This window comes from Clupea harengus, chromosome 12 (genome assembly GCF_900700415.2).
Source record: "Clupea harengus chromosome 12, Ch_v2.0.2, whole genome shotgun sequence".
Taxonomy (NCBI): Eukaryota; Metazoa; Chordata; class Actinopteri; order Clupeiformes; family Clupeidae; genus Clupea; species Clupea harengus.
The window spans coordinates 10,766,063-10,788,345 of NC_045163.1; the positions used below are offsets into that span (position 1 = coordinate 10,766,063).

At 41.9% G+C, this 22,283-nt stretch overlaps 3 protein-coding genes across 3 annotated transcripts; 1 reads left to right on the forward strand and 2 right to left on the reverse strand.

Moving 5' to 3' along the window:
- Window positions 1-26: 26 nt before the first annotated feature.
- Window positions 27-8,304, reverse strand: sec14l7 (SEC14-like lipid binding 7). The gene is made up of 12 exons (XM_012815012.3): window positions 8,152-8,304; window positions 7,891-7,966; window positions 6,752-6,795; window positions 6,358-6,420; window positions 6,084-6,272; window positions 5,862-5,957; window positions 5,468-5,528; window positions 5,249-5,332; window positions 3,683-3,789; window positions 3,445-3,584; window positions 979-1,148; window positions 27-727 (listed from the first exon to the last, which is right to left on the reverse strand). Exons 1-12 carry the CDS (start codon window positions 8,203-8,205, stop codon window positions 603-605), a joined length of 1,209 nt encoding a protein of 402 aa, XP_012670466.1. The 5' UTR covers window positions 8,206-8,304; the 3' UTR covers window positions 27-602.
- A 1,307-nt stretch (window positions 8,305-9,611) lies between these two features.
- On the forward strand, window positions 9,612-12,147 carry tuba7l (tubulin, alpha 7 like). Its single transcript, XM_012814999.3, has 6 exons — window positions 9,612-9,731; window positions 10,055-10,277; window positions 10,438-10,586; window positions 10,685-10,837; window positions 11,081-11,608; window positions 11,732-12,147. The coding sequence occupies exons 1-6, from the start codon at window positions 9,729-9,731 to the stop codon at window positions 12,023-12,025; spliced, it is 1,350 nt and encodes a 449-aa protein (XP_012670453.2). The 5' UTR covers window positions 9,612-9,728; the 3' UTR covers window positions 12,026-12,147.
- A 235-nt stretch (window positions 12,148-12,382) lies between these two features.
- On the reverse strand, window positions 12,383-22,273 carry vps37bb (VPS37B subunit of ESCRT-I b). The gene is made up of 4 exons (XM_012815022.3): window positions 22,057-22,273; window positions 18,534-18,705; window positions 14,550-14,632; window positions 12,383-14,198 (listed from the first exon to the last, which is right to left on the reverse strand). The coding sequence occupies exons 1-4, from the start codon at window positions 22,264-22,266 to the stop codon at window positions 13,767-13,769; spliced, it is 897 nt and encodes a 298-aa protein (XP_012670476.2). The 5' UTR covers window positions 22,267-22,273; the 3' UTR covers window positions 12,383-13,766.
- Between the last annotated feature and the right edge of the window lie 10 nt (window positions 22,274-22,283).

The window sequence follows — 22,283 nt, forward strand, 5'->3', positions numbered from 1 at the left end:
ACACTGGTATAAACAGCATGACACGATTTTCTTCGACAGATGTTTTTATTTTCACCCGATTACAAAAATATATGACCGAATTGTCCGGGCTTGAATTTTCAGTTTGGAGAGGGTACCATCTAGCGATGATAAACACGAATAGCACTGTGCTTGCTTGTTTTACCTAAAGGGATCCATATATTGTAATATTTTTTCAGGGAACCATGATTAAAAATCAATATATACAGTCAAATCCACGAATCTGTTAAATCAATGATTACATTTGCATCTAAATAAATATTATATAAAATTATGTGAAGTCAATGTTATCATTGCACACACTGGGAAGATTGTTCTTTACACATTTGAAACTGCCCGCTCAAAATTGCATATCTCTGTATACAGAACAGTCTCCATCTGTTAAAGATCTCCGGTCTAACAGCAGAAATAATCCTCATGACATAGGAATGGAGTATAATGTCTCCACATACTTTTAAGACAGGGATGAAAATGATATAATATTTTTCTGACATGCCTGTGTTCAGAAATGTGTCCTCTCATCAATAACAACGCTATCTCCTAATGCTGGTGAAGTGGTAATGTAAGCCAGGTGTAGGGAAGCTCTACTCAAGATGGGCCTCCCTGCGATTGCATGGCTGTGAGTGACCCTCAGGGGTCAAGACCTCCACACTGAAGCTGACCTTCTTGGACTGAAGCACGCTGTAGGTGTTGTCAAAACGCAGAACATCTAGGGATGGAAAAAGATAATACATACTGTATCAAAATCAAAGCTATCTATTTATCACACTATCTTATTTACACTATAACACGAATATACATATAGATCATTTTAGGTATAAGATGAAATTGACATCTCCCTGGTTCCCTCTGCAGTGATAATAAACATGGATTATTCAAACTGCTTCGCATCAAGTACCGCACAGTGAGCGTTAGAGCATTGGCCACAGTGTGATAATGCTGAGTGTTATGAACACTTACATATTCCGGGCTCCGCACAGGTAAGGGATCCATCCTCCGGCACAAAATGGGCATTGTAGCGCTCACTGGGCAGCACCTCTACCATGTTTGCCACCCCCTGTTTGTCTGTGCCCTTTGTCTTCAGAAACACCCCGAAGCCAATGTCTGCACTCTCACTGGCAAACTGCCACCTTTCAGACAGGCCACCAGGGGAAGAAAAAACAGTAAAACATCTGTAAACAGAGAAGGATCTGAGGCGTGGTAGACATACAGGCTCCCGCCACTCAGTTGGTCAATCATGGCTCTAACTAGAGCAAATAGTAATTTCCTGCATGGTCCTCCACATGAATGATTATGTGTTCTGTGTATTTGCTAAGCCCTCCATTTCTCTCAGGCTTGTAAAGAAAACAATTCTGATATTAATGGAAATTGTTAGTATTACATCGTACTCATATATGGAGTAAAAATGGACAATATTAAACTCCAGGGGCGTCGTTAGGCCTATTTTAGGGGGGCTGAAGCCCCCCTAAAATGTTCTTCAGCCCCCCCAAATCATTTGGCATTATTGGCTTAAAAAAAAATTTAATAAAAAAATGAAACTATTGTTTCTCACACGGACAAGTTAATTATAACTCTAACATGCTACTTATATGCGTGCGTTCTGGTTTGTATGTTTACTCCCCCTTCAAATTATACTCCAATAGCCTTTCATCATACTTTACGATATAAACCCCGGGCACTAGTACCGTCTCTCGTCAACGACAGCCAGTATTATAGACAAGGAGTTCAAAGTAAATTATGCACGGAGTGAAATTGTAAGTACAAGAAGTTATAGAATGTGGCTATCTGTAGTTGTTAACGAGTGTTACCTGCTTTAGGTTTACTTGATATGAGGCAAATGAAAGCGAATATTGTAGTGGGCTATGTTAAAACTAAGCTACTTTGTTAGAAACTGTCACCAGTTAGCAAGAGTGTGAACGAGCGAATTCGAAATACAAGAAATAACTATCGACATCTCTCTATTCTTTGCATTGATATATCTCTCTAGTATTTCAAAACAATATTATCAGTCCCTATAGAATGTTGTTATTTATAATCAGTTAATGCTAGTGAAAACTAAATGTCATAGTGTCCCTCATAACGCTATTGTACCGGTATATCATCCAATTCATTGACCAGATGGATATAAGAACATTCTTTAGGAGAGGTGGTAGCTCCGCCCAGTCAGATGAGAGAGAGAAGCAGGAGATTGACAGGGCTGAAGGAGCCGGTGTGATGGAGGTTAGTGGTCTACAGGTCTAGAAGGAAATGAGTGGAGTTTTTTTTAATTTTCTTCTACTGTGGTAGAAATGTATAGGCATTTGTTGTCAGGCCTAGGCTACTCCAAGGGTTAGCCTAAACTAGATTATTACATGATATTTTTATGCCAAGTCATAAAATTGGCTTCTGGATTTCGATCAGTTAATGTTTCAATGTTTGAACTTATCTTAAAGGGTCATGCAGAAGGAGAGGCTGAGGCAGAGAGTCAGAGAGAGGAAGAGACAGACCAAGCAGCTGCAGCAACTAATGATTTAGGTGAAAAAGACACAGGGCCCAGACAGGTTAAGCTGAAGAGCTACCCACAGGACAGCTTTGGTGCTCAGAACAGGTCATTTCACCACAGCTGGTATATTTGTGTTGTCAAATTTCACTATGACCCTGTCATTCTGTCTCTTGTGTTATACTGAATGCAAGCAAAACTACAGAGCAAAATCACACTCTTTCTGATTAAACCAATCTATGAACTGTCTGAAACAATGGATATCCGCAGCCCCAAATGGGCCTTAAAAAAAAAAATTGCAGCGCGCAAACATGCCACTCCCCTTGGGGCTAAGCCCCCCCTTTCTTTGAATCCTAGAAACGCCCCTGTTAAACTCTAAGACTAATGATGGTAACTGATTGTAGACCTATTCAATAACATAATATATGAAAGTACCGAATAACTTAATGTGAAGTAAATGTAAATATTAATGGCAACAAGTAACTGTAGCTAAAATGGTAAACTGTGGTATTAACTCCAGCAAGGCCACGGGTTCATATTCCGAAAGGGAAAAGGGACTACACAAACGGATAACTACGTATCTTAGCTTTGGGTTACAGTACTTAAAGATGCAGGCCGCGAGTTGCGAAAAGTTGTTGTGCTCAACAGCAAATCAAATTACACCCCTCCCTTCCGTGTTACTGAAGCACTGTGTTGATTGGCTGGGATTGTTTATGGCTCGATCTGAGCCACTATGTTTGATTCCCATTTACAGAGCCAGGACTGTGCTCTGCAACCATCAGAGATTTTTTTGAGCGCCAACACCTAACAGACAGTTAGAGGACCGTGAGGAGCAATTCACTGAATTTGACAAAAAGTGAATGGGATTAGAATCGCGGGCCGTCCCTTTAAATTACTAAATGTATATGAGTTTAGTGCAAAACACAAAGGAATCTGAAGCTTCTCACCGTAGCATGCTGCTTGAGCAGAAGACCTCTTGCTCCAGCTGAAAAGATGAGCCTCTTCTGATGGACAAAGTCTGATCATACTGCACGTTTATAGAGTCCTGGACGTAGTAAGACCTTGGTACCACACCACCATATTTAATCTGGAACAAAAATAAAACAGTTAGTCATTCCCCTGGATGAAAGGAAAAATTAGCACCGATCTCCGAGCTGCCTGTATGCTGATTCCACTACTGCTCACCTTTGTCTTACAGAGTGGATTTCCATCAGGGTCTGTCAGTGAACCTCCATAGGCTACAGGAAGCTGGTCTTCATCAATGTACTCCCTCAGTACATCCTTCCAGTTCCCTATAGCCGAAGATATGATTTTTATTGAATTATACACAAGCTCTTAAAGAGTGTACAAACGCATACTTATGGTACAGTGGGGAAAATAAGTATTTGACCCCCTGCCGATTTCGCAAGTTTGGCCACCTTTAAAGAAATGTGTGATCTATAATTGTAATGGTAGGTCTATTTTAAAAGTGAGAGACAGAATATCAACAAAAACATCCAGAAAACTGCATTTTATAACAGTTATGAATTGATTTGCATTTGTCGCGGAAAATAAGTATTTGAACCCCTACCAAACAGCAAGAATTCTAGCTCCCACAGACCATTTATGTGCCCAAGAAGCACACAGATTAGTCCTCATTAGGCCTTACAAGGTACACCTGATCTCAACTGGTGACGTGTATAAAAGAAACCTGTCCAAAGAATCATACTTCACACCTTCAACCTCACCACCACAGGTAAGACCAAAGAGTTGTCCAAGGACATCAGAGATAAGATTGTAGACCTGCACAAGGCTGGAATATGCTACAAAACCATCTGCAAGCAGCTTGGTGAGAAGCAGACAACTATTGGTGCAATTATTCGCAAATGGAAGCAACACCAAACAACTGTCAATCGCTCTAGGTCTGGGGCTCCATGCAAGATATCCCCTCGTGCGGTATCTGTGATCATCCGAAAGGTGCAGAATAACCCCATAACCCCATTATTACATAATTACGCCATAATGGTTTGAAGTACTGCAGCACTCGCAAGGTCCCCCTGCTCAAGGAAGCACATGTACAGGGCCGTCTGAAGTTTGCCAATGAACACTTGAATGATTCTAAGGAGGATTGGGAGACAGGATGTGGTCAGATGAGACCAAAATCAAGCTCTTTGGCATCAACTCGACTTGCCGCGTTTGGAGGGGGAAGAATGGTGAATATGACTCCAAGAACACCATCCCCACCGTCAAGAATGGAGGTGGAAACATTATGCTTTGGGGCTGTTTCTCCTCCAAGGGTACAGGACGACTCCACCGCATTGAGGGGACTCTGGATGGGGACATGTACCGTGGAATATTGGGCTTGAACCTCATTCCATCATTCCCTCCCATTGAAAACGCAACCTTAAGGATTTGAAGAGGATCTGCAAAGAGGAGTGGACCAAAATCCCTCCTGAGATGTGTGTAAACCTGGTGACCAACTACAAGAAACGTCTGACGTCTGTGCTTGCCAACAAGGGTTATTCCACCATAACTGTTATAAAAGGCAGTTTTCTGGATGTTTTTGTTGATATTCTGTCTCTCACTGTTAAAATAGACCTACCATTACAATTATAGATCACACATTTCTTTGCTAGTGGCCAAACTTGCGAAATCGGCAGGCGGTCAAATACTTATTTTCTCCACTGTAGCTATTGGTGGCTCTATTCTGCGGGATAGAGAAGAGTAAAGAATAAAACTCTTATGAAAGTGAACAGTTGAGTGGTGCCCTACCTCCAAGCACAATAATCTTGCGGCGAGTCTCCTCACACAAGAAATGCTTCACAAGGTTGAAAGCAACTGGGAAGAGTTTGGGTGCTGCAAAGAAGCAGAATATTCATTTAAAATGGACACACACACACAAACACACAGAGAGAGAAAGAGAGATAAAGAGAGAGAGAGAGAGAGAGAGAGAGAGAGAGAGTATGAGAGTATAACGATGGAAGTGCTTACCCTTGATGAGAAAAACCCTTTTGAGGCCCTCTGGGTAGTTTTCTTCAAACATGGTGAGGATCTGTAACAAACATAGCATAAAATCACTATATATACAAGCAAATACAGTATATATCTGTAACAAACAAAGTCCATTAATCTGTATAACACAAAATATCTCTAACAAACATAGCATACACAAAAATAAAGCAGATGATTTATTGATATACTGCACCATCAAAGTTTAAAGGCAGAATTGTGGATAATGAGTAATGGCAATATTTGACAATTTCCTCCAAATATGCCTAAACCTAAAGTGGAGTGCTTGTTAATCAGCACTTGTACTCAGTTCCAACAATATAGTGGACGCGCCTGATTTCTCCCACCAGTTCTACAATCCTAAACCTGTACTTACATCTCCATAGGCCTCTATAGCAGGCTTCCACAAGTGCTTCATACCAAGACCCTCGCAGTCATAGATCAGGGTGATGGCTTCCACATGTGTACCAAGCTGTGAGGAAGAATAATGACACACAGCTGCATGAAGAGCCAACCTGGAGAAATTAAGCCAAAATGGCAGAAAAAGAACACAACGAACTGTAGGCGATGGGCATGCACCATGAGGCAGAACTCGTACCTGGGCAGACTGCTGCTCACACACTTTCCGCAGCAACTCTGTGTCCCGCACCTTGGTTCTTATAAAGTCCTGCTTAGTGACGGACATCAACAGACCCTTTGGGTCCAATGGTCCGATGATGTCATACCAGATCGGACTGCCTTCCTTGTCATAGCCACACATTCCACCTGACACATATTTCTCGATCGCCTGGAGAGATCATAGGACATAGCACGGTAATAATACTGAGACTCATTCACTCATTCACCTATACCCACTACCATCCATCACTCACCTCGGGTGGCTTCCAGTCTTCAATAATTGTGTCTGCTTTCATGTGCTTGCGAAACTCCACATGCTAATCAAACACACAAACAGCAGTTTCAAAGAGACATTGCCTACCAGACTAGCATACTGTGGCAGTGATGTTTTAAAACTGTGGTTAAACGGCAACAGGAACATTTAAAGGTACAATAAGCCACCGATAATGTAGGAAAACCTGGACCAGGTAGGATTTTGTAAAAACAGTGACAACAGTTGCAATCATCTGTGCAAACATTCACAAGCTCAGGAGATGTTTACTATCATTATGAGACACATCATTGTGGTGGTGGACCTGGCAATGCTGTTTACTGCACTTTAAAGGTGCAAAAAAAATGTAATACTAATTTTGAGAGATATTTCTTTACCTTTCTCAGCATACTCTCAGATTTTTCTATATTGAATGTCCTGGCTGCAATCCAGGATAAAAAGTAAGAATATAATCAGATTTAAAGTATTCAGTAAAACGCTGCCATAACTGCAGAAAATGGCAGTAAATAGCAAGTACATAAAAACATCTTCAAAAATCTAACTCTTTGTTTAGTTAAGTATTAACTAAACAAATGCAGGTCAGAGGATGCAAGATCAATATTCTGTGGCACAGCGTTGTATAAAGCCGAGGTGAAAGACCAAGTAAATATTTGCAGAAACAGAATACATACAGTCTGTACTTTGATCCACACAAAAGTCAATACTTAAAAATGGTCTTTGATTGTGTAACCGTAACCCAGCATGAAAATGCATATAATCGACAATCAAGGTTCCATATATAAATGCAGATTGGGGTTTATGATGGCATGACATAAAACGATTTACCGATGACAAATAAAACATATTATATAGTATTCTTTTTTTATTTATGTATCTACAAGCACAAATGTCATGTGTGCAATATTAACACTCTGCATGGAATGCACAGAGCATTATCTGGCCTTCATTAATCTGAAACTAAGATGTCTAAGATGTTCAGAAAGAGATTACTTGACAACATGGCAACAGGATGTAAGCCATGAGAGAGCCCTATACTTAAATCAAACACGGAGGCTATTTTGTATCACTAATTTGTCAGTTATTTCAAATCAGTGTAAAGTCTGCACAATGCAGTTCTTAACTGTTGCTTGCTTCATGAACCAAGAGGTTTATTTTGTCTAAAGAGGCCCCTGTTAAGTAAATATGTCTGTTTGGCAAGAGCAAAGCAGCACAGCTGAATTGAGTCTGAGGTATTCTCATAAACTTCTTCTTAGTTATGGCAATAAACACATTCGACCCTAAATGGGGGCTCAATATGGGAAAACCTGTTGATTTTGGGAGATGCTACACCCAGTTTCAGAAGGTATCAGGTTCAAAGGGGCAAGCGCGTTTGGTCCACAAGGAGAAATCTTAGATGTGTGGGAAGGAAAGACGATTAACTGTTTTCCGTAGTATAAAGAACGAGGAGGGTGCTTGACAAAAAAAAAATATGGTAACCGGTTGTATTAATTTACAAATCGCATTCATTCAGTCTCACCTCTTAGCCAGCGTAGGAGGTAATGGTCGCTCTGGGAAGGCAGCTGAGGCGATATGTCCTGAACTCTTCCTCGAAACTTAAACATCGAAAAAGAACATAGAGAATAAACGTTTAATCCAACATTTCTGTTCATAACGCAAAGCATAGGCTACTGCATCACACGCATGATTAACCATAGGCTATCAACGTGTGGAAGACCTGATGTAAATTCACGAAAACATGAGATAGCAATATTAATGTAGATAATTCAAGCAGCCTCACCTCTTGCAACATTTCAGCCTGCTTCGGGCTGAGGTCGCCGACGCGTCCGCTCATGGTTCTGTTGTTGCGGGGCAAGTGACAGTCCCTGTGCACAGGTGCGCTCCTTCCCAGTGACCGGCCGCGTCAATGAAGTCGCCGAGAGGATTTAGGCAGGGGCGGGCTCCGTTTTCGTAATTGTTCCGACCAATGGATGTGTAGTACAGCTGACTAAATCTGCATAATAAAACTTGAGGTTTCCTTCTGAGATTTCGAAGTCCAATATTGATCTGAAATATACTATACCTATTTTGCGCAGAGAATTGTATTGACGGAAGTAGAAAATATGTAATACTCCAAGGAGTAGTTAGGCTAGGTGGGTGACAGACATGGTCTATTCAGTCCCACTCAATGAAAGCAAACACAATAAAAAGTTCATGCAAGTTAGATTCCTTCATTACTTAGCACACACAGAGACAGCTTAAAACTGATACAGGCACAAAGCTTGCAGTTTGCTTTGTAACACATCCATTCAGACAGAGAGCTCTGTGCATGAATAGGCTATAGGCCTACAATGTACCTTTAACTTTAGGTACAATTCACCCATTTAGGCCGACATAACTATATATAGAAATGTATTTGTACCTTACCTTAAGGTACATACATAAATAAACGATCTTGTGGTTGAAAACGTACTTCTCTGGAAACTGATACAGGTCGAAAATATTGGGGTAATAAATGTACTGATAATATGCTGGGGGCGGGGGGTGCACTTGAACATGGTTGACCCTTAAAAAGCAATCCACAATGTACGCTAAAAATCATAAACCTGTACAAGGCTGTATCACAAATGTGGTTCAGTATCTTAATATAGTTTGTATTCCATCGGCGTCTCCCCTTAACACAATGGGTAATTTCATGAGGTTAAATACATGTTAAAGCAAGCTACCCAAAGCTATAGCCACTCTAGAAAAATGTCATGGTGGTTAATGATGATATTAATTTGTGAACTAGCTAGGTAAATACATGTCTAATGTCACAGATGCAGTTTGCTTCCAAGACAAAGTTAGTTTTGCTTCACTGTTAATTCAAACAGATAACGATATTTGAATGTATTTATAATGGGTAGATTAAGTCTACGTTAAAAGCCAGATAACCACTACTAATCTATCAGGTATATTAGCCCAGCCTACCAATTGCTGTAGTAGTGTAATAACTAGCTAACAAAATACCAATGTCAATTGCACCTGCAATAGCTGAGCATCCGTTGAGCTAAGATAGCTAATATTAGCTATTTTTCAAAATATTGGAAGTCGTTGGAAATGACAGTTGAAACGATTTACATTTGAATTTTGATATTCAACCAATACAGAATTACATAATATGATTGACAGGAGATTGCTAAGCATTTTATGAATCTACAACCAATCAGCATTAAGATGGGTGGGTGCACGGGTTACCTGTCATATATAAACGTCTTGCACGCGATGAAAAGTTAATCTCTTTGGCAGTCAACTACTAGAGGTTGCAGCGTCAAAGAAACGGAAGAAAACCACATAATTTTATTTTGACTGATTATTATATAACTTTATATAATCAAAATGGTAAGTATATAACTGTTCGCTATACTGACTTTTTTTGGGGAGAAACCAACGGTCATTACCTTTTATATTAAGGTTTCTTGTTAGCTAGCTAGCTAGCTAATGGTTAGCTAGTTTGCCAGCTAGCTAAATGTTGAATGTCAACTGCTGCCATAATAAGCAAAGCTAAGGTAAAGATATTAGCCAGCATGACAACTGTTAATCGAATTTATGGGCCAGCAGCGCAAGTTACATGGGATAATTTCCCTATAATGTTATTCTATGTATATATTGTATTAACTTTTGTGATTTCAGGATCTTGACCAACAGTTTTCTTGTTTTTGCAGCGTGAGTGTATCTCTATCCACGTGGGCCAGGCCGGAGTTCAGATTGGGAACGCATGCTGGGAGCTTTACTGTCTGGAGCATGGGATCCAGCCAGATGGCCAGATGCCTAGCGATAAAACCATCGGAGGAGGAGACGATTCATTCAACACCTTCTTCAGCGAGACAGGAGCTGGAAAGCATGTGCCCCGAGCAGTTTTTGTGGATCTTGAGCCAACTGTTGTAGGTAAGAAATAGTTAAGAAATATCATAACATCATAGCCTGCAAAATGGACTGTGACAACTGCTGTAGATAACTTTTGAAAATACGCGATAGCCAGGGCTCTAGAGAGCTAGATATTATCCAGTACAGAAGTGTTCAATTTCAAGGGGATGTCTCCTTGCAGATGAGGTGCGCACTGGCACCTATCGACAGCTGTTTCATCCTGAGCAGCTCATCACAGGGAAAGAGGATGCTGCCAACAACTATGCCAGAGGCCACTACACCATTGGTAAAGAAATTGTCGACCTGGTGCTCGACCGTGTCCGCAAACTGGTAAGATTTTACAGTGTTACTCTGTCACTACTATTTAATTTGTGTAGTCGGTAAACCTGAAATACTTCACTCACTCACTTTGTCTTGTCATCCCACAGTCTGACCAGTGCACTGGACTCCAGGGCTTCCTCATCTTCCACAGCTTTGGTGGTGGAACTGGATCTGGCTTTGCCTCTTTGCTGATGGAGAGGTTGTCTGTGGATTATGGCAAGAAGTCCAAACTTGAGTTTGCCATTTATCCTGCTCCCCAGGTATGCTGTGCTCGTCACATACTGTACATGTACATGTGAATGGTTTAAGCTACTTTTGGTTAACGTTCAAACAACTTGTTTGAATGAAATTTAAAGCATTCACTTAAGTTTTCAAACACACTCTCAACAGGTTAAATCTGCCATTTACTACAGTAATATTTTAAGTTGTAATTGTTTTTAGGATTATTAAGATGTATTCATTCTTCCTACTGATTGATGTTTCCACTCATCAATCATGTTTAGGTTTCTACAGCTGTTGTGGAGCCCTACAACTCCATCCTGACTACCCACACCACCCTTGAGCACTCCGACTGTGCCTTCATGGTGGACAACGAGGCCATCTACGACATCTGCCGACGCAACCTGGACATTGAGCGCCCCACCTACACCAACCTGAACAGGCTGATCGGCCAGATCGTCTCCTCCATCACTGCCTCTCTTCGCTTTGATGGTGCCCTGAATGTAGACCTGACGGAGTTCCAGACCAACCTGGTGCCTTACCCCCGCATCCACTTCCCCCTAGTCACTTACGCACCTGTCATCTCTGCTGAGAAGGCCTACCATGAGCAGCTGTCTGTAGCTGAGATCACTAATGCCTGCTTTGAGCCAGCCAACCAGATGGTGAAGTGTGACCCTCGTCATGGTAAGTACATGGCCTGCTGCATGCTGTACCGTGGAGATGTGGTGCCCAAGGATGTCAATGCCGCCATTGCCACCATCAAGACAAAGAGGACCATCCAGTTTGTGGACTGGTGCCCAACTGGCTTCAAGGTAATCCCTCCCCCTCATACTACAATATGTGCTTGTCAGAGCTTATTTGTTGTTGCACAAAGTGAGGCTTAGATGTTGGGTGGATGGTGTTTGCTGATTGGTTTTCAACAACTACATCTACAGGTGGGCATCAACTACCAGCCCCCCACTGTGGTCCCTGGTGGTGACCTGGCCAAGGTGCAGAGGGCTGTGTGTATGTTGAGCAACACCACTGCCATCGCTGAGGCCTGGGCCCGCCTGGACCATAAGTTTGACCTGATGTATGCCAAGCGTGCCTTTGTGCACTGGTATGTGGGTGAAGGCATGGAGGAGGGCGAGTTCTCTGAGGCCCGTGAGGATTTGGCTGCGTTGGAGAAGGACTACGAGGAGGTGGGCGTCGACTCGGTGGAGGGAGAGGCAGAGGAGGGAGAAGAGTAAACACAGCTGCAGCAACCGTTTGTCAATAATATGTTTGATATGATGTTCATCCCTTGTAATAATTGGTTACTTGTTACATGATGTTTATGCAGTGTTACAATAAAGCATATTGTTGAAGATTATTTCTTGCATTTAAGACTTTGTCTAGTTTGGGTAAATATCACTATAGATGGAGGCTTATAAATCAGTTAAAGAATTGTATTGAATGAAGATTCAATGCAATGCACCACATTTTTGTTGGAGAATTATAATTCCAGGCGGAAGTTTAATAATGTCCAGTAGAGGGAAACAAACCATTGGGTGACAGTCTGATAAATATAATTATACTTGTGTACGTCACACAACAGAAGACAAAGCTTTTATAAAATGTTTTTTATTGGTTAGCATTAAAAATAGGCAACCTGCACAGTCCACCACCTCTCTTCACTTCATTATAATAGTCTTCACGTAGGAGTGCAGAGGAACTATGTTACACGATGAAACAAGCTTTAGAAGGCTTTATATTATTTGACTTGATAACCTCTACTGGGGCTTGGGTTGCCCCATTTCCCCTCAAATAAAGTGTTCCTGTCACTGAAAAGCACCAGCATTTCTCTTCAACAGAAATACAAAATGGGCACACAATTTTACAGATCGCTCTTGTAATTATTCATCACTCTTTAACTGAACTACAAGGCACATCATTGTGTTTCACCTACTTGTGATTGTATCTTTTTAACTTGAAGCAACTTAGAAGGTATTGTTTCAATTTCAATTTTAAATTATTTTCTGACAGTAAACATTTTTATAACCACTCCAGTGGTTCAGGGCCTATATGTAATTGATTTCAGAATCTGATGTAAAAGTCTTCAACTCAAACAGAACAATTAGGATAGACATCTCATTGTTAACAGCTGTCCAGGTAGGTGTGTGAAGATGCCAAAGACTGATGAGTGTCTGCTAGCTGATTACATTTAGTAGATATATATTCACTGAGCTATAATATTGCTGTGATGCGTCTTCACACCATCAGAGGCAAAATCACTGTTCCTATGTAAAAAAAAAAAACATGATATATAATTATCCAATGAACCTAGGATGATTCATTGAGCACCTTCATTTCAAGTCCAGTTAAATCTAGGCTGTTTCTAGATTTCTTATGGTTGTATGACATAAAAACTAAACTAAAAACAAATGGAGGCAAAGCTACTAGTAAATAATTCACCCTTAGAGTAAAGAAAAAAGTGTACAAAGTGGCTAGAGGAAACACAGTTTCTCTGTGTGAATAGGAAGGAACACAGTTTAAGAGTTTAGTTTGCATATGAACAAGTCCACACAACTGCAGGAGCAACACCAAGCCACCAATTTCAAGTCAGTCAATTTCAGTCATCATTGGAGTTATTTTAAGAGAACAAAAACAACTGTACATCTCCCTTCTTTTTCATGCTGCTAGCATTGCATTAAGATCAAAATGATCAAGATATTCCTGTTAAAGGGTGCATCCTTTTTCTTCCATAATATGAAGGCTGAAGATCAGATCCAACCTTATCCAATGAAATCTACGCCTTCATCACTGACAGGATAGATGGCTAGCTAGATGAAAAGAAAACATCTTTGTAGTGATGACCCCATTAAAACACCACCACCCTCCCACCTCCCCAAGAATAGTACATAATATATTCAATCAAAGTGCTTCCTGACGTATGCTTCTGTATGTATTTCTGAAATACAGGGTTAGACGAGGACAAACCCATCCTCCACATCACTGCATCATAAAGCCAGTCCTTGGCGGCAAGCCTGGAGTGGGCCGTTGTGGGAGTGCTGGTGGGTACTGCTGGAACATGGGGCTGGGGTAGCTTGGCATGGGCCCGGGCATTGGGTACGGCGCCAGCGGGTACGGCAGGGGGCCTGACTGGGCTGGTGGAGGAGTGGGCTGGTGTCGACTGGGGAGGAGTATGGGGGAACCATTGGTGTAACCGAGGAAGGGCGAAGGGGAGGTGGGTTCCTGAGGCAGTGGCTGTGTGGGGGTGTGTGTGGCGGAGCTCTGAGCTAAAGTAGGGGGGCCCTTCAGGACTACCTCCCGCAGCTTGTCGATCTTTACGCGCCGCAGGTGTGCCAGCTTTCTCTTGCTCTGGTAGTCGTCGATGAACGAGTCCAGGGGCAATTCGCCGTCCAGGAAACAGTCCGCCATGTTCTGTGTCGGCAAAGACAAAGGCCAAAGAAATTATTAGAGTCGATGGCTCATCCTAGAACTAGTCTCTAGAACAGACTCTAGAACAGACAGTGATTAACACAATTCACATATGGTAAATGCACTGAGGTTAGAGATGCATGCATCAAGAAATCTGAATGCTAAAAAACAATGTTTACATTTATTGTATGATGTTCAATGTGTGATTTTGTTTGTCAGAACAGCAAAATATTACAGTAGCAGAAATATCAATAAGGTTGGTATTGTTATCACCTCCTGGCAGAAACACTGTAAACAGGAAATGTGCCTTTGCCAGCGGTTATCGTGTGTGTGGATGGGTGTCTGTGAGCTCACCTCAGTTTCTTCCTCAATCATGGCCCCCTCAGTCTGAAGCAGAGCCAGCAGAGTATCCAGAGAGCTGTTTCCTGAATTATGATCTGGGAACACAGACAGAGGAATGTCAGACATGTTTGGCCCAGAGTAGAATAGTACAGAATAAACTGACAGTGCTGTATTTTTTTTGTCTATCCCGCCCCGGCTCCTCTACACTCACAGATGTGTTTATGTATGAAACTGGAATGCAGCTAAACATGCTGTGCAAGATGTAAGTTAATATACAGTCATATGAAAAAGTTTAGGCACCCCTCTGAAGCTGCATGACAATCTACTCTGTCTTCACCAAAAAAAGATCCCAGTGGTATATTATTCATTTTCTAGTTAACAGTGAGTACTGGGGTGTTTTCCAGACAAATATATTTAGTGTAGCCATATTTAGTTGTGTGAAATGAAATCAAATGTGAAAAATAGGCTGTGCAAATATTTGGGCACCCTAATCATTTTGTTGATTTGAATACCTATAACTACTCAGTACTGATTAATTGCAACACATAATTAGTCTGATTAGCTCGTTAAGCCTTCAATTCCATAGAAAGGTGCATCCAATCATTAGAAAAGGTATTTAAGGTAGCCAATTGCAAGTTGGGCTTCTTTTTGATACTCCTCTGAAGAGTGGCAACATGGGGGCCTCAAAACAACTGTCAAATGATCTGAAAACAAGGATTGTTCAGCATTGTGGTTTAGTGGAAGGCTACAAAAAGTTATCCCAGAGGTTTCAGTTGTCAGTTTCCACTGTGAGGAATGTAATCAAGAAATTGAAGGCCACAGGCACAGTTCTTGTTAAGGCCAGAAGTGGCCGGCCAAGAAAAATATTGGCGAGGCAAAGGCGAAGGATGGTCATAATGGTCAATGACAACCCTCAGACCACCTCCAAAGACCGGCAAGATCATCTTGCTGCAGATGGTGTCACTGTGCATCGCTCAACAATTCAGCACACCTTGCACAAAGAACAGCTGTATGGGAGAGTGATGCGGAAGAAGCCTTTTCTGCACACACGCCACAAACACGCTCGCTTAAGGTATGCAAAAGCACATTTGAACAAGCCAGATTCATTTTGGAACAAAGTGATATGGACTGATGAGACAAAGATTGAGCTATTTGGTCACAACAAGAGGCGTTAAGCATGGCAGCAAAATAACACCGCATTCCAAGAAAAACACTTGCCCACAGTCAAATTTGGTGGGGGTCCATCATGCTGTGGGGCTTTGTGGATAGTGCAGGTACTGGGAATCTTGTTTAAGTTGAGGGTCGCATGGATTTAACTCAATATCAGCAAATTCTTGACAATAATGTTCAAGAATACGTTGGGTGTTCCAGCAAGACAACGACCCGAAACATTGCTCAAAATCTACCAAGGTATAATGTATAATGTTCTGGAATGGCCATCCCAGTCCCCAGACTTGAATAATATTGAAAATCTATGGGATGACTTGAAGCAGCTGTCCACGCTAGGCAGCCATCAAACCTAACTGAACTGGAGATATTTTGTAAAGAGGAATGGTCCAAAATACCTTCATCCAGAATCCAGACACTCATCAGAGGCCATAGCAAGCGTCTAGAGGCAGTTATTTTTGCAAAAGGAGGCTCTAGTAAATATTGATGTGATTTTTCTGGTGGGGTGCCCAAATTTATGCACCTGTCTAATTTTGTTATGATGCATATGGCATATTTTCTGTTTATCCAATAAACCTTATTTCACTGCTGAAATATTACTGTGTCCATGAAGTATTATATATATATGACATAGAAGTTGCTGATCCAAACAGCCAACAATTTATAAATGGAAATAATGGAAATTATCAACGTTTTCATACGACTGTACATCCATTTCCTTTAGATGAGAATTATTTTCAATGTAAACAAGAAGCCATGTAGGTACTGGCTTACGCTGTCGGTCTTTATGTATGCTCTACTTTGCTTTGCAAAAGTTCCAGGAGAGCCTCATGCAAAGCCATCCCCTTGAGAGCAGAACAGGGGAAACTGCCGCTGATACTGCCAACCTGATCTTTGGGAAACTGTCAGCGCTACACAGAGACTGTGGATTCCACTGGGATGGGAGAGGGGGCAGGTGTACAATGGCCCGCTTGACTTCTGACACTCTGCTTGTAAACCTTTGTGGTTACGCTTAGGCCTTTCTGCAATACTCACATAACCTGTTGCTTAAAGCCTGAGAACTACAATCACTTTAATAATGTGTTTTATAATATTTCAAGTGGCACCAATGTATGGTGGATGGTAACAGATGGTTGTTCTAGATAGACAAGAAAAAGAAAAACATCTGTATAATGCTCCTTCAAGAATAAGTTTACTGTTGCTGCAGTGTGTGTGTGTGTGTGTGTGTGTTTTACTCTCTTATGGATGCTTTGATCCGTCATCTGTCATTTTTGTCGTTTTTAACATGTTCCTCCTCTGTAATTCTAGATACTTCCAAATCTGTCCCATGTACACATCAAGGGTGTCCAGTCTGATCTGATACTAGCACCTAAGAACAAAAACCATCTGATGATAAGTTATAGCCTAGTGTGCTGGTGATATATTCAGATGAGAACATCCTGACAACACCCCGCAGCAGCCCCTCAGAGGATTACACTGGGCACTTCTTATCAGTCACATAAGGCTCAGGGCATCTCTCATAGATCAGTCAACTCAACTACAGATCTGAGAATGATAATCCCATCAGGCTGGGCTCAGGCCAGTGAGCCCACAGCTCTTACGACACGGCTGGGACAGCAACTCTAACAGAGACGGCTGGGAGAGGGGCTCTAACACTGAGGGACAGGAGAGCAGCTTGAGTGAGAGGCAAAAACCCAGAAGGCTTGTATATGGGCTGAAGCACAAATAGCTGGGACAGCTGATCAAGAGGGACAGAATGGCAGCTATATGAGAGAAAGTCAGAACTGTGAGAGGAAGTCAGTTGGGGAAGAGGCTGTGACAGAGAAAGAGAGAGAGTTGGATAGATGCTATAACAGAGAAAGAGAAAGAGAGAGATTAAGTTGGGATAGAGGCTGTGACAGAGAGAGTTGGGATGATAGAGGCTGTGAGAGAGAGGGAGAGCTGGGATAGATGCTGAAGCAGACAGAGAGTTGGGACAGTGGAGGTGAGTGGCGACATCAGGAACTGGCAGAGTGAGTTGTGCAACTGCGTGCCAGGCTGGCAGGGATGCAGTGAAAGTGCCCTAGGGACATCCCAAATACCCAAAAGGGTAAACAAACACCACACCCTCTTCCTCTCTCTCTCTCTCTCTCTCCGTCTTTATGTCTCTGTTTCTCCGTCTCTCCCTTTCAAATCAATTCATTTCAAAACGCTTGACCACATGGCATGACCATTTAAAGAAAATAGTGAACAGAAACAAAAAATATAAAACATGTGGTCAGTCATGACAATATGATCCTACTTCACTTCCATATAGAGCAATAGGTAGGATGATGGTGTCAAATATTTTGGACCAAATCTTCAATTTCAATTAGATGAAAATGTATTTTTATTGCATAAAATGCTCTTTTAGTGCATTCACTGCAAGATAATTGTAACATGTAACATTCTCCAGGGCTGTGTTGCCTACACTAACAGGGTGTCTGGTTCCCTGAGGCCTGGGATGTTTTTGGAAGATCATAACTTTTTTTTCTCTTTCTGTTTGTAAAAATAAAAATGTATATACAGTATAAAATAAAGGCTTATGAAGGCTTTTTAAACTAACTGCGGGAGTGCCTCTGTTTGTTGTCGTTTTATTCAGGGTATATATCATTTGTATTGTGCCGTCATTTATGAGGAAACCAAATGTATTCTCAATGACTCATAGGCTGGGAAGCTGGGAAGTGTCAATGTGGGCCTGTGTGTGTATGTATGCGTCCTGTGTTTGTGTCTGTGTTCATCTGTCTGTGTCCGTCCGTCTGTCCGTCTGTATGTTGGTGTCGGTGTATGTCTGTGTGCTTGTCCTTTTACCTAGTGTAGACTTGCGTAGTTGATAGGCCTCGTAGAGCTCCTGTAAGTGGCGGTAGTGTTTGGTGAGCTGGTTCTTCTGGTGATCAAGATCCGGCTGAAGCATCAGGTTCAGTTCAGCCAGGCTGCGGTTGCTGGCCAGCGTCATCTCCTTGCTCTGCTGGACCTCCAGCATCTGAGGGAAGAAAAGGGGACCTTTCAGACAACAGAGGAAACAGCATCTGTTTTAGGCACCTTCAGTCCACTAGCAGTGAGACTGTAATGGTGTGACTCATTTCTAGGAATTGTTCACAGGACAATGATGTGGTTACATCTATTGCTATCATAATAAACATCATAGGTGAATCATGGCCATGAGGTCACGTACAGCGGGACCTTACCAAAGGTCACATCACAGGTGGAAACTATTTACTATCAGAACCATTAACAATTAACCACGTTATATTTAGTTATCTCACATGTGATAAGGTTGGTATCTCCTCCAGCAGACCTGATTTTACAGTAAGTTTTACAGTCAGAAGAGAAGATGAATTAGCTGAAAGGTGTTCCCCTGGGCAGCGAACTCTGGATTGGACTTGGGTCAGATATGGGTCAGTACAAGATCAGGGTCTGATCCATGTAGTATAGAGGTTTGCAATCCTGACCCTGAAACAACCCTGGCTCTGCATATCTGCTACCCTCCAAGCACACCTGATTAAATTCAGTGGAATTATGAGGTGTGTTCAGATAATCAAGAGTGACACTGATCGGGGAGAGACAGAGAAAATGCTGAGCAGGAAGGAGCTAAGATGGAGAATGCCTGGTCTAAAATATGACACAAATAGGCTATGTTATGTGTGGTATAGTGAATCTGTGGGAATGCTTGGAAGCAGAGTGGACGCAATTGAAATGGTCTGTGGGAAACATCAGTGCAAAGAGGACATCGTTTGTGACAATTATTTTATAATTCAACTCAGCTCCTAACACAGTGCAGAAATTTGCAGAAGAGAAAACTGGACCGCATTGAGCAATAACGCCTATTATTATCCCTGATTTAACTATCAGTGACAGCAGTGGGATTAGACAGACGGTCCCCTGACACATTCACAGATTGGGCACGCACACACACACACAGATGGATTATGGGAATGAGGTCATCAACTCAGGTGAGTGTCTGTCAAAAGAGAATGAGACACCCAGGAATAGCATCCAAATGGAAATAAGCAGCAACCGCATCCACAAAACATACACAGCCTAGTTAATGTTACTGTTTCACTCAATCCATCTACGGTTCATTTCAGCTGTTATACTTCAGCGTACAACTGGGTCACACGATGTGCATGAGTCCATAAATAAGCCTCTGCGCAAGGGGCCCTACACGTTGCCCTGCTCTTATATCTTGAAGCAGCTCCCATGTTCAGATCAGATCAACAGCTTTGTTTCTCCGGCCTATTCAAAACATAGGCGGCCGGGCTCCAACAATGGCAGAGAATTCCATTCACTTGGAATAGAACTTGGGTAGACAATAGTCGGCATTCTCTTCTTTTCTAGCATAGTGGCACAGAGGCTGTCTGCTTACTAGGAAAGTAACAAGTATGTTGACACATTTGTAGAGACAGCAGGAATGTCAGTGTTCTCTGGGTGCTTGGAGCATACACGCATGATCTGGCACCAGATCCAAGCAGCCAAGACAAAAGACAAAAAGAGAGGATAACAGAGACCTCCATATGATCTTCTTTGACCTGGCTAATGCACATGGCTCATTTTCCCATAAACTCCTCTGGGAGGCCTTTAACTTTTTTTTTTTTTTTAACCAAGGACCATTGCCCAACAGAAGACTTAACAGCTGAACAGCAGACTTCTCCACAACATGGCAGGACCCAGAGGCAGGCATCATGGTAGGCTGTGCAATCTCACCCCTGGCCTTCACAATGGCCATGGAAGTAATCATCAGGATCTCAAGTAGGTAGTGGGCGGGGCCCCATCACCAGAATCCACCATTGAGCCCTCCGGAGATGTAGTGGATTAATCAATGACACGTTAAGGATGGAGGGGGCCGACTTGAAAATCCCCACCTGTCAACTGTCTGCCACTCCCAAAAATAAGGCGAATCTAAAGTTAGTGCTCACTACCTATTGGCACCCGGGATTGTTTAACATCAGGCCCTGTGTTTTTTTTATTCTGTATTTAAATGCATTTAATTTAGCTTTATACTACTGGACTTAATGAACTCATAACCCGGGGTTCATGATTCAATACAACTTAGAATTTCTAAAAGCTTGTGTCTTGCATTATTAATCTCTTCCATTTAATTAATGTAATGAATTTTTAACTACATGAAAAGCGTCTGTTAAAGTGGATACATCCACTGCCTCTTCAGCGTTCTCCTTGTACATTGTAGGTCTAATTGGATCTCTTGGCTCAAGCTTCCAGAGCATCATTTCTATACCCTGTGCAGTTTGCTGCCTACATGCGAAGAAAGTTCAGGATCACTATTTAATAAATGTGCGTTATGACTAAGGAAATCATATTTCTGAAAACAGGCACTTGGTCGACTTTTCTGATTATAGCTTCTCTCAAAAAGCGGCAAAACAGCATATTGAGCTAAGGGCATGGCAACACACTATAGCTGAATGCACCTGCTGTTGGGCCACAATTTGCATCCAGGAACAAATACCACACTGTCATATCTCATAACATGTAACATAAACGTCATACCAATTCAACAAAGAGAGCTATACCAAGCAATAACGTTCACAATCAGCAGGTTAAACAGAAAAGGCAATAACTACTGGCCGTCATTATAACAAGACATCACAGTTCTGCTCCACACTAATAATATGACGGACGGTCAACCTCCCTACTGGCCACCGCCTTATTTGTGAGCATCAAGCTCAGTTACCGGGTGTCCGCTGGGTTAATTAAAAAAATTGTCTGCAAAGAACATCTTCGCGGACATGCGTTAATCAGTTACCAATATAAAGCGACTGGGGTGTTTTTGATGACAATGTAGTTATTTAATTTCGAGTAAAAAGCCCCCGCCTGTCCACTTACCAAAATAGACCTAAGAGTAACTGGGAATCTAGATAACAGAATATTCCAAATGTTGAGCCTACACTACCAACTGCGTGTGACAAGAATATCGTCATCAGCAATCTAGCTAACAATTCAGCCTTTGGGCTTTAACTGATTTAATTCGAAAAGGCTGAGTTTGACATGGCAATGTAGTTGTGAAGGCAACAAAGACAGAAAACGGAACAGTCAAGCTCACGACCACGAATCGATAGCCTTCATTTGTATAGGTAATTTGCAGCGTTTAAATCCATTATAGTTCACATACCACTGGGAATTAATAAGACAATAACCACTCATGTTTCTCTTCCTAAGTGTTGGTTGCAGTATTAAAATAAAACAACTGTTAGATGTAGACTGTAAACCAAAACAAAGGGCCTTCGCTCTCTAACAACCAGACTTGTCAATGGAGGTTCGCTGACAAGCTCCGAACCGAACTGATTTGTTTACTTATTTTCAAATGTAAGTAACTCACCTCGTCCATTTCAGTGACAATTTTGATAAGCTTCTCGTCGTTCTCCAGCAATTCATTTAACTGCAACATGGTATAGGAGCTGAATTTGTCTGTGAACGCAGCTCTTTCGCCCATGATTGAGCTGTTCTGTTTGTGTTCCTTTTGATAGAAAAGGGAAGCTAACAGTTTCTTCGACCGGAAGTGGATAGTCAAGCTCAAGCCATCCCACATTTCTGACAAATCAGATA